The 13567-nt window shown below is 37.4% G+C and overlaps 1 protein-coding gene across 1 annotated transcript in view; it reads right to left on the bottom strand.

Annotated features, from left to right (window-relative positions):
• Positions 1-302: 302 nt before the first annotated feature.
• The window catches only part of DCDC1 (doublecortin domain containing 1), a 40049-nt gene continuing 26784 nt past the window's right edge, over positions 303-13567 (bottom strand). Inside the window, 3 exon segments of the mRNA XM_075501603.1 lie at positions 303-316; positions 413-506; positions 7616-7821. Of these exon segments, the coding sequence (XP_075357718.1) occupies positions 303-316; positions 413-506; positions 7616-7821 (314 nt within the window).

The following is a 13567-nucleotide window of genomic DNA, read 5'->3' on the forward strand; positions in this document are numbered from 1 at the left end:
TTGGTAGACAACAGCCCTGAAGGAAAGCTCAAAGAAATAATTCTTAGCCTTCTTAAACAACAGAGTTGGAATGATGTCTTATTTATAGACCATATACAAGGATAGAAGAGATAAACTGTGTGTGTGTTATCCCATTGAAACTGTAAGAAAAAGCTCTCAGACTAAAGAAGTACCTACAGAAAAAAAAGACATGCAATCACTGAAAAAAGGGATGAAAAATTATGCAAATATTAAAATGCTAGAATTACATAACAATAGCTTTATTCATGAGCTTATTTACTATTCGCCATTTTTAGTTCAATTTAAAGGCACCAACCTACAGAAAGGATTAAAAACATAAGTCCGGATTTGCTTTTCAGTTCTAAGTCCTCGATGCAGTAAACAGAAAGTCTGTCCTACAAATGCTACTTACCACTTATGATATTGTCAATTTTTCCTCCACATACATTGTATTAGTAGCTCACTGGAGAGGTAAGATTCATCCTCAGTGTGCAATCACCTGAAAACTTTAAAAAAAGAAAGGTGTTACTGCAAATAATTAAGACTTAGTTCTTTAACAAATACATTAAGAAAACCAAAAAAGCCCCGCCTTCGTATAAATATGCTATAAACGGCTACAAATTAAATATTTACCACTTAGAGAACAAATGCCTTTGCAATGTAGTCTATACCCCACATAAAATACAGAATGTACAGCTGTCGATCCTTTGATTTCCAATAATGACTATACCCACTGGCAAGTGCAGCATTCCATATGTGCAAATTTATTAGAAATGCAAGAAATCCAATATTCCAAGTTATCCTTGGAAAAAAAAGTAATTGCAGGTAGAACAAAATGTTATGTGTTTTTTACCAACTGAAATAGTATGAAATGAGAAAGAAAAATTTAGATGCCTGTGAAAAATGAATCTATCAGATGCTGTACACATACATGTAGCAGGAAGTTCTACTTCAAAGACCTTACAGACAAAGTAAGATACAGAAAGAAAACTGTTACTAATTCTAATCAGTTTAGCCACAGAAAAAGATGACTATACTGTGTAAAATTTTTTAATGTGTATTCATAGACCATATATGGTCATGGTAGAAAAACAATATAATGTAGCAATGTCTTAAAAGTTACTCAGTGACTTCAGCAGAAGACTCCTTAGCAGCGGACAGTGTATGGCCTACTAGCACACATTTGGGTTACACTGGGTGCTGCAGAAGAGAAAGAGGGGCTACTACACTTTTATGCTCACTGCATATTTTGACTAGAGCATGCATACTTTGAATGCTTTGAATAAAAAGATATGCTAAACTCTAGAAATGTCACAATTGCTTAATTTAACCCCTGATTCCCATTAAACATACAAATACATGTTTTTGTATTAGTTTAAATGTTTAATTCTAAATAACTTTTTATTCTGCTAGCAAAGATAGAAATTCTCCTTTAGAAACATTCAGCACGACACACCCCAAACATAATAATGTTTTGGTTTGTTGTATACCATCACAATAGGGGATATCACAAGCCTTTTCTTGTGCCCACAGTCAAATTCTAAATTATGCTTATTTTCCATGTCCACATTGTTCTGATTTTTCCTAGTCGTGCATTATAGCTATTGTTTTAGGGAGAATCCTCCCACTATTAGGATTTTATGCTGAACCAGGTTTTCAGATTGAATAACATAAAGTCATATACCTCAGTCAATTTAAAACATGTATTTCTTGATAGCATCCTTTTAAATACTATTTGCTTACTACACATACTTCAAAATAATTGATTATTGAATATTTAGCTTACCTTTCTCCAGTTCATACAGAAATCATAATACTTGAGAATATATACAATAGCTGTTTTTATATTGTGCAATACTATTCAGTGAATGCAAATTTTATGAAAGAGGTGAATCATCACTATAGGAGTTGTGTGATTAAAGCAGAAACTGTCACTGAAATGATGCTAGTGAAATTACCTGTCACTCTCTGGAAGAAAGTCTAAGATAGATAGCACACAAGTTACTTTTTGATGACAGAAATGGCAATACTTTGACCAGGAGAAATTCATTGTTCATGGAACTGTTGAAAAGAAAAGGCAGAGGAAAATACTAATGACATTATTCACCCATCCTGCCTATTTCAGGTCAGTCAGGTGAATATCCTAAACTGTCTTTTTCAAGGTGCTCACAGAGAAAACAGAGCCAAAGTATGAAGAAAAATTTTATCAGTCTTGTAAATTTTAAGAGGAATGTGTCCCATTTTAAAAATTCCACATTCAACTGCAATAAGACACGTTCAAGTGTGAAAAACACATCTCCTACCTCAACAGAATCCACATTCCACAACTGACATTGCACACCAAACTTAGGAGAGATGCTGCCTCTCCAAAGAAATACATTTTAAATAAGACAAAGAGAATACTCCATCAATAAAGTTTTGTGTTTCCTTGTGTTTGGGTTTTTTCCCTTTTTTCACTTTCAACTGTAATTACAGTAGCTTTGACGTTGTTCTAACATGCACAAACATGGAACTCTTTTGAAGGTGTTGCATACCACTTAGGATTGCTAAAATACAACATATTTCCTCCTCCCTTGCCCATTTTTGCACATATTTGCCATATTTGGGCCCAAATGCCATATTTCTGACCCAGTTCTAACCTAATTCAGAACACTTTTTCTGGCAAGGGAGAAGGGAAGATGGACAACATGCAAATATATTACAATTTCTTACAATGGAGTCAAGGTCCTCCAACAGTTGTAGTTTCTGATTCTTTACAACTAAAGGTTCCTTAGCTTTCTAGGCAGTTGCCTATCTGAAAATACCCATCTCAAATAGATTTCGGAGAATTGGGTTCAAGTCTAATCAGAACCAAACAGAATGTGGACCTGTACTCGGGTCTCCCCTATGAAATTCTAGTCTCATATCTCTGTCTTAAAAAATATTTGGAAAGATCTTAGCTCAGTAAGAGTACTTTAGACATTTTCTAAACTTCAGCAGGACAGAAAAACTGTTTCATACTAATTCAACAACGAAACAAATAGAAAAAAAAATCATTATTTATCTTGTCTCTTCTTTCAAATTTTCTAAACATACTTATCATTCTTTCCAATTTTAATTGCATAAGAATAGCCATTTTCAGCATGAAAAAAATACTTTCCTTCAATGAATTATGAATCCTATTTGATACACATCAGTATATTCTTTGCTGTATGGTAGACGTGCAGTTCTTCCATCAGAAGCCTGTATTGTGACTAAGTGGAAATGGGAGGAAGACTGTGAAGATTGTACAGTCTGGTAAATCTGCCTTTTTGAGAACTGAAACAGAGACAGCAATTGTTCAGTGTGTCCTTTTTTCTAATCCATTCAGTGATACAGATCTAGCATAACTGAAATAAGAATATTATCATTTTTGTCAGTGTTTCAGAACAAAAAGAATCAAACATCCTTCAGCTGCATTTCAGACCTTCCTGCCAAGATACCGCCAGTATTTGGTGAATTCACATCACTCTTTGCATAGCTGGTCCACTTATTCATTAATAGGTAAAAGTCTGAAAAGAAATAGTTACTGAGTACAAAGAAACAACACACTTTTCACACAGTAGCAACAATTTGTTGAGCATTTTGCTTATTATACATAGAAAAACCCCACATTTCAATTGTTTTTTTAAATCATGCTAAGTAAATGGCTAAGGGAAGGAATAATGTCCCATTCAAATAACAAATAATATTTGTATTCAAGGAAAAGGAAAATGCTCTGCTTCTGATATATTCTTTGTGATTGACCACACCATGACTGGGGTTGTCCCAGGTGAGGGCAGTATGCTAGGAAATTATCAACATATGCACCATATGTACCATATACTGCCTTTATTCTTCCGCTTTTCTTTAGACATCCACTCAAAGACAGGATATTGGACTAGATGAAAGTCTAGTCTGACATAGTATTGCAATTTTTATGGTCATTTGTTTTTGTTTTCAATTTATAAGCAAGAAATATATATTCTTTTTAAATCACTAGACTGTGAAGATTTAAAAATATTTTTATTTTATACTTACTCTTTCATTAATACCTGAGACACTGACTTTAATTTATTTCAAATGTGTCAACCTTTATACATTCATCTTTCAGTGGAGGATCAGACGCTTGCATAAAATTCAAACGTGAATTGCATATAAACATACAACTTTTCCTTTGGCCTTAGTTCTCTTTTCCCTGCACCAAGAGGTACGTAGATGCTAGAATTTTCTCAACAGTTTTTCTCTTTCAGACTCATTTGTTTCTTTCCACTCCCATGTAACCTTTTTTCTTGTGCTGGCAAAAGTATTTACGTGGGTGTATAGTGAATCAGACTCCAGAAACTATTCCAGATTAAAATCTACTATTTTAACTAGTTTATTTTTGGCGTATGTCATCTTCCCTATGTGATTCACTGAATGATGGAACAAAACCCTTGTGCTGTCAAGGGAGCTGCAGTAGTCCTACAATGACAGGGCAGAAGTGGTGGAGGCTTCTTTTACCAACAGTGCTGGAATAGACTGACTTGAAATGTACTCAAAACTATGGCCTCAGTCACTTTTGGATACCCTTTACAAGCATGGGATGGCCTGCACAGCACCAGGTTTGCTGGCGTCTGATGGGATTAATCTTTCTCAAAGGGGAAAGAGAATCTTTGCTCAGGAGCTCGCAGGGCTCATTGACAGAGCTTTAAAACTAGACTCGAACGGGGAGGGGGATAATATCAGGCTTGCCCTAGAGAAGCTGAGGGATGACGTGCCACAGTTAGAGGGAGCAGGTGCTAGCAAGGACACTCAGCCTGTGTCTCTGAGATGCGCGGGGTACACTGAGGCACAGTTGAAATTGTACAGAGTTGCGCTAGGGGATACTGAGGCAATAGGAGCCAAGAGGGAAACCTCAAAGTGAAATACCTCAAAACACATAAGGGGTGTTCCTCTATGAAGGAGACACGGACGACAGCCCAGGTGAAGTGTCTCTACACCAATGCATGCAGCATGGGCAATAAACAGGAGGAGCTGGAAGCCATTGTACACCAGGAAAACTATGATATGGTTGCCATCATGGAAACATGATGGGATGACTCGCACAACTGGAGTGTGGCGATGGATGGCTATAAACTCTTCAGGAGGAACAGGCAAGGCAGGAGAGGTGGTGGGGTAGCCCTGTACGTTAGGGAGTGTTTGGATAGTTTAGAGCTTAATGATGGTGACGAAAGGGTTGACTGTCTACGGGCAAGAATCAGGGGGAAGGCCAACAAGGCAGATATTGTGGTGGGAGTCTGTTACAGACCACCCAACCAGGATGAGGAGACTGACTAACTATTCTATAAGCAGCTGGGAGAAGCCTCACGATCGCTAGCCCTTGTTCTTGTGGGGGACTTCAACCTACCGGATGTCTGCTGGAAATACAATACAGCAGAGAGGAAACAGTCTAGGAGGTTCCTGGAGTGTGTGGCAGATAACAGATAACACAGCTGGTGAGTGAGCCAGCTAGGGAAGGTGCCCCGCTGGACCTCTTGTTCACCAACAGAGAAGGACTTGTGAGCCATGTGATGGTTGGAGGCCATCTTGGGCAGAGTGATCACGAAATGATAGAGTTTTTGATACTTGGAGAAGCAGCGAGGGGGGTGTGCAAAACTGCCACCTTAGACTTCCGGAGCGCAGACTTTGGCCTGTTTAGGAGACTGGTCAACAGAGTCCCCTGGGAGGCAGCCCTAAAGGGCAAAGGAGTCCAGGAAGGCTGGACATTCTTTAAGGAGGAAGTCCTAAAGGCACAAGAGCAGGCTGTCCCCAGGTGCCGAAAGACGAGCCAGCGCGAAAGAAGACCGGCCTGGTTGAATAGAGAGCTTTGGCTAGAACTCAGGAAAAAGAGGAGAGTCTGCAACCTTTGGAAGAAGGGGCAGGCAAGTCAAGAGGACTACAAAGGTGTAGCGAGGTTGTGCAGGGAGAAAATTAGAAGGGCCAAAGCCGAGCTAGAGCTCAATCTGGCTACTGCCGTAAAAGACAACAAAAAATACTTCTTCAAATACATTAGCAGCAAAAGGAGAGCTAAGGAGAATCTCCAGCCCCTAGTAGATGGGGGAGGGAACACAGTGACCAAGGATGAGGAAAAGGCTGAGGTACTTAATGCCTTCTTTGCCTCAGTCTTTAATAGCAGGGCCAATTGTTCTCTGGGTACCCAGCCCCCTGAGTCGGAAGATAGGGACGGGGACCAGAATGGAGCCCCCATAATCCAGGGGGAAATGGTGAGTGACCTGCTGCACCACTTAGACATGCACAAGTCTATGGGGCCTGATGAGATCCACCTGAGAGTACTGAAGGAACTGGCAGAAGTGTTCAAGAACTGGAAGAAGACATCCCCGTGGAAGAAAAAACAAAGATTGATTAATACTGTATCAAACCAGTGATTTTTGTGTGATGTTAAAAAATTATTGCTGAACTTTTTTGCTCTGATGTACAGACAAGTTTGATCTGTGTGTTTTGATTATCCTCATCATGTTGAAAGTATCCTGAATGTCCTAGTTAGACAACAGGTTCTAAGAACATTTATTGCAGAAGTGTTATCATTCACATTTGCATGCAATTTCTTGATATATATTAGCACCAATGCTGACAGTAATAAAACTAGTTTTATATTACAAAATATGGATGCTATCTATCACAGGTGACATTAGTAAACTGACAGACATATGACCTTTCATTAAGTGAGCCAGATATAGTTCTCCTGGGTATTATTTTAGTGTATGAAAATTATAATTGTCCTACAGACTTAAAAAAAGCCTGGATTACACAATTCAGAGAGAGCTGAATGCTAATATTCCAGGCATTCAAAATTCCTTACATGTAGTGGAAATCTTTGCAAAGTATTCCATGCTGTGAATCAGCCCTAGGTTTGAAAAGTATTTAAAATTTATTTTTAGAAAATTATTTCAAATATATCACAGAGTAATAATAGAAATGAGGTGATATAAAGTATATATGCCATGCTTGTTTGGGGATAAATACATATACTCTTCTAGAATTACCTGAAAACAAAGACAGCGTATCAATTCTTCCAAAACCTGCTGAATTGCCAAGAAAGTATTAAAATGCCTTATAAAAAAGATTCTTGTATGTATCGTAGCTATAAAATATGTTGTTATATGGCTACAGTGTCATATCTTTTAAGAAAAATATTTTAACCACTGAATATTTATAATTAAATATCTAACCTAATCAAAATTGACTGTATTTTCAAACATATAACCCATGCCTCAGATAATCTTAGAAATAATGTTCCTTGGTAATAAATCCTCAGATAACGTACTGTTAGCACACACAAAACTAGGAGATCAAATAGGCATAATCAGAAGCAAGGTGGCTACTAGGCAAAGACAAGCAGATTAAAGAGCAGGGGGGATTTCAGGAAAGAGGGAGCACAGAAGTAAAAGTCCCCTTATCTAACCTGAACATATATATAAACCCAGTTTTGTTGAACTCCAAGGCTTTGTAATTTAAGGGATTTTTTTGTTGTTTTTTTAGGAATAATTTATAGTTATCTGAAAGCAATAAAACCACAATAACAATGAAGGTACTTTGGCAATGCATTCATTCAAACATGCTAATAAACAAAGGTTACCTTTTCAATTTGATTTTGTGATGCAATAGTCTCATAGTTATCCTGCCCTGTGCAGTTTTTAAACACTAAAATTCTGTCAGAGGTGTCCTCAATAATTTTCTACATGCAGTTGGAAATGACAGGCTTGGTTTTCTTTTGCTTGACACCATTATGAAGAACTAGGCCATTCACTGTCCAAGATACTTTCTCCATTAATGACAGATGGTCTGAAAGAAAAAAGAAAAAAAAAAAAGGTCAATATTTGGCTTCAAAATTAAAAACGGACACATCGTTCTCCCTTTTCCCTGTTACCTTAAAAATACACACTGGCCTGTCTCCACTTAGATGCTGGTATTTTCTGAAATACTACCACCAGCTTCCTACTAACCGTGACATAAGCTGTAGCAAGCTGTCTGCAGTGATAGCCTGCATAAATCATCATTCCTGAAGGGAACAGATGTTCAGGGTATGAAAGAGTAATACCACAATTTAGTCATAATTAAAATTCACCTTAGCATGCCTCTATCAGTGAGCAGAGAGGAACATTTCACTTCTCACCTACAAAAATGAAATGCCTCTCATTTCTTCTGCTTCAGGAAAATTAAGCCTGAACCTTTTGTACATTGTTTGAGTTCCATATCTGACACTGCATCATATAAATGACATTTTTATTTCACTTCAACTGTTAGTTTTTTTCTTTTTCCAAACACTAGAAAATGACCTCTAAATGGTGTTCTGTCTCTGCACAAAATGCACTTACAATTAAATCTTCACAGGGGAATGTTGTACATTGCATGCAGAAATATAATCAGTAGCTATCTAGCTACAGATCAAAACCGTGCCAATAAACATACTCATTGTACTGATAACAATTCAGTCTGAGCTGGATATACTTAAAAACTTAGGGGCTGAAGGCCCCTTTAAAAATTATTTAGTAATCTAGGATCACTAAAATCAGTGGGAGTTAAAGGATTAACTCAGTTAAAAATTTGATCCTTAGCCTTGTAACTGCCATTAATGTTAATGGAATGTGTCTATACACATAATTTTGAAAATGTAAGCCTCATACTGCTATTATTACAGTTGGATTATGTTAGATGCATGACAGTTCTTCTGAAAAATTGGTTTCAATTCACAAATCTTTATATCATGAGGCTACTTTATTACGAAATACAAAGCATGTGTTCATTATGTTAATATATACGTCTCTAAACACACTAAAGTGTAAATGGATGAGGTTTTCACAACAATTTAAAGTTCTAAGATGAAAGATAATTTATCTTCTCATCAGCATTGATACTGGCAATCAACTTGAGAAAAAACTCTCATTAAACCATGGTTTGGTTTCCCAACTAAATATCTTTAGTGACTGTCAAGCTATGGAACTTCACATTGGATTCTAAAGTCCATGGATTAGATCCTCAGTCAATGTAAATTAGCTAACCTTACGGAATTCAGTACAGCTACAGTAATTTACCAGGACTGAGAACGTGAATTTATAAATCTATTAATCTAGCAGGGGTAATTTTGTAACCAAAGTTATTTCTCAACAAGTAAGTGAATTTCAAACTTACATTTGAAAAATTGTGATTTGTTTTCTTCCACAAGGATGCATCTACATTAGTGTTCTAGTTCAAACAAGGACTGCAATTTTTAAGTAGGAACCTACAGCTTCCACTTAATGTACTTTGATTCGTATCACAGAGCAGTTTCAAAGCATGCAAACTGATACCCTTTGGATGAAACTAAACCAATGGATGCACTCCAGAAGTGTACCTAAAGCCCTTTCATAAGTTCACTGCACAGACTAGAGCTAGCTCAGAGTAAAATCTCTTAAAATGTGTATAGTGGTGACATTAAGTTCTTTTGTACTAACCACTTTGTTCCACAGATCTGTTTCTCTGGTACTGTACAACTTGTTAACACAGATGTAGCTTCATTTTCCTGCTCCCTTCTCCAGAGCTCTTCCTGTTACTTGTAGAATTTATGAATTTTGCCGTATCATTAGTTTTGAAACAGCACAAATGTGCATTTTCAGTGGTCAGGAAGGTATTCTGTGGTTGCTGTGAAAACCAATTGGCATGTGCACTTGGGATGAACTTGCTAGAAATCTGCTGCTAAAACTCTAAATGTTCCCATTGCCCCTGATCAGGTTCCAGCATCAAAGGACTTTGCTAACACCAGCTGTACCGAGTAGATTCTTAGGCTCAAAATAGCCTTTTACATAGTATATTTAAAACTAGAATGCCAGGTAGGATACAGATGAGTGAACAGCATTAGTTCTTACCTGCCATAGCTATAAAGTAACAATATTAGATTGGGAAATGCAGGGAGACTTCACTGAATGGCATTAACAACTCTGTGTGTTTCACAGCCCTTATTATTAATCAACTGAGAAAAGTTTATTGTTATTGATTTATTATTCATTTAGAAAGCACAAAAGTATTACTAAATCCATTTTAGAAATGAGACCCCTGAAAAGTTGTGCAGGATCTCACAGAAGAGCTTGAAATAATCTCCTCTCTAAAAGGACATGCTCAAATATCAACCACTTATCCATACAGAACAGTTACTTTTTACTTCATGAACAACAGTTCATGAAGACATTTTTCTTACGGACATTATTTTTTATGCTAATAACTCCCATTTGTGTGCAAAGATTACTTTGGTTGACTGTGTAAGACATCCTGTCCACTCAGCATATAGGATAGCTTGACTATCCCTTGATCCCTCCATCAATACAGGTTCCAAGTTGTATGAGACTGTAGTCATGAGGAAGATGCATCTCAGAATTCATATGAACGGCATATCTTGAATCACACCTTCATGTGACTTATCCATGGATTCCACTTCTGATCACAAGAAAACAGTGACCTTGTAATAAAGAGGTGGTTGCAAGACCAGTTTAACTACTGGTTGAAAAACATCTCTACCAACATTGGAAAAGAGATCTTAAGATCTCAACTAAGCAACACCAGTGAGTAAAAAGATAGACTGACTGTCATCTGGAAATTTTTGAAAATGGTATGTTTTCAGAGAAGTTGCAGAAAGTGGTTCAGCCTTGGAAGAAGGGGCTCTAACGTGCATTGAAAAATCTAGTCTAAGTCTGTGCCATGATTTAGTTTGGTAGGGTATTCATTTATATAGCTATTGGACATATATTATGTGCTATTTCCCATATAAGCAAGTATTAAAAGTTGGCTGGGTAACAGCAAAAGGATGTTTTTCAGTTTAGGTACGCTACACTAAGTAAATGTAGTTTGGTTTCCTCCTGAGCAGAGTGGTACTTGGAGAAAAAGTGGCAGCTGATTTAGATTATAATGAAAGATGACATAAGGTGAAACTTAGAGATCGCTTGGCATTGAATGATAAGAGCAAGTAGATGCCTAAAGGCGAATTTAGGAAGATTATAGCTGCCTAAGCGAAAGAAAAATTTTGCCCACCCTTTAAGGTTACATCCACAGTACCCCTTAAGGCTGGCTGGAGAATTGCTCTGAAGGTCAAGCTTGTCTGTATTCTAAAGTATAAGCCTGCAAGGAAGCTTCAAGCACAACAGAAATAAGCCCTCTAGGAATCTGCATGGCCAAAAATGCTAAGCATGACTATTTGTTCCCAGCCTTGATTGAACAAGATGTCAACGAGGTTGTTATGTGCATGGAGGGCTGGCAGTGCATGGTAATGAATATACTTCTGCCACTTCAGAGCAGCGTAGACATAAAATCAGGCACTTGAGTGTCTTTGTGTTCCCTTATTTTCAACAATAAGTTACTCTTGGCACCTGAAATTGTCTGTACATTGATGCTGCTGTGCATCCTTAAGCGACCATGATCCTACCCGATTTGAGAAGTTTGGCAGCTACCGATCTTTTGGGGCTCACAAACCAGGAATCTCAAAGCCAAATTCCCTCACTGAGGGGATACGTCAGATACATTAAGTGCAGAGAGAAACAGTGGTAGCACTGAGTTTATCACAAAGTAAAACAGACATGAGCATTTAAATAAAAATAAACCTTGAAAAGTGGTGGTAAAGTCTCGTTTATAGAAGTGGCCAAGTGTTTATATTTCCTGGGTTGAGGGAGGTCAGATTCTATCATCTTCTCAGTCTGACAGACTCAGTTCCATATTTCACAATTCCCAGGAGAGTGCTCGTAATCTCCAGTATGCAGGCTGGACTGAGATCTCTCTCTTGTTGCTATTGAACTGTGCAGTAATGATGCAAAATTCCTGGGGGAAGAAAGAAAGAATAGCTATGGGAATCTGACTTTACAGACCATTGATAATAAAAGTACTTATTTGGAACTAGGGTATGGATTTTATAATCCCAGTCTTACACAATGTCTAAACAAGGTGTTTAAGCAGAGGCATCAGATAAGATTTCAGCTTCATCCCTTTCTTCAGGATTTCTTAGCATCTGTTGTAAATGCTGCTTCTCTTGAACCTCCCCTAGGCTTCACACTGATGCTGTAACGGAAAATGTTGTTACATATAAGTGATTGTTGTTACACACAGAAGTGATTTGATGGGAGATTGGAAGGAAGTTTCTAACCCTGCTAAAATTTTTTGAGGTCTTTACATGCCGAGGATATGTGACACAAATAGAGCAAATATGGACAATGGCATGGAGAAGATTGCCAAGGTTTGCAGGGAGAGAGGTTATACTCTGTTAAACTAACAACTACAATAAGAAAAAAACAGACAAGCTGTTTGACATGTGAGTCCTTCTTGCATTGCTTAAATACTTAGATCATCTACAAGGACCTACTACCATTACTACAAAACAAGTGGATTTAATTCCCTTTCAGAGTTGGGAATAAAATGCAGCATCGTTATGGAAAAGGAGAGGTTGAGAGATCATGGAGAGAAGGCAGTTGAGAGGAGGTATAACCACAGTCTTCAACTACCTAAAGAACGGCTATAGGGAAGATAGAGAAGGAGATTTCTCAAAGGGGCACAGTAAAAGGACATGAGGAAACAGTCACAGCTGCAGCATGGGAAAATGCAACTAAATATAAGAAAAAAATATTGACAATAATTAAGCAGCGGAATGGCTTGCCCAGAGAGCTTCCATTCCCAATGGGGAATTTCCATCTTTGGAAATTTTCAAAACTTGACTGGATAAAGCCCCAAGCAACCTGTCCTACCTTTGAAGTTAGCCCTATTTGAGGAGATTGGACTAGATGATTTGTGGAGGTCCCTTTCAAGGCAAATTATTCTGTGATTTTCAGTAATCTGCCACTGTGTAGCAGATAGTTGTACATGCTACTGCCAATCATAATGTACTTTTTAATTTGTTAACCACTAAGTTAACACTACGTGCTTGATACTGCAGATTTACAAATCTTAACCTAGATTTTTATAAGCATGATTTACATTAAATTTTATGCCAGAATTTACCATAATTTTCAAAAATTAAATTATATGCTTGGTATTATGCTTAATGTTAGCTGTTGAAATGATTTAAACAAGATCAGCAACACTAGTCAATAATTTGGTACAGAAAGTGAAGATTAACTCAGCAAATTGACATTACACTGAGAAATGTGGATAAGCAGAATATATTACCTAAATGGAAGTAACCCCTCCAAAATACACAGTAACACTGCTACCGCTAGTTGAAGTGGCTGTAAATCTTTAATCATCTCAAGATAGCAGAATTACAGTTCAAATTCATATGCCAATGAATACCTTCCTCCAGCCAAAGAATTCTTAATAATACGACGACATAGAGGTTCACTATTAAGAATGGAGAATGTCACTTGCAGAATAACAAATATAAACTCATAGAGCACTTAAATTTTCATTTGACATTCCCTAAGTACTGACTATACTGTTCATGATCTGAGCCCAGGTTTGTATGTTACACACATTTCCTGTTACATTGAACTTACTTCAAAACTCAGTTTTCTTGTTCTCCCAACACCTATCCCCTTCATTCACAACTGCTTTATACTGTCATCGTTGAAACAAGATTTAC

The sequence above is a fragment of the Mycteria americana genome, chromosome 5 (assembly GCF_035582795.1).
Source record: "Mycteria americana isolate JAX WOST 10 ecotype Jacksonville Zoo and Gardens chromosome 5, USCA_MyAme_1.0, whole genome shotgun sequence".
Lineage (NCBI taxonomy): Eukaryota > Metazoa > Chordata > Aves > Ciconiiformes > Ciconiidae > Mycteria > Mycteria americana.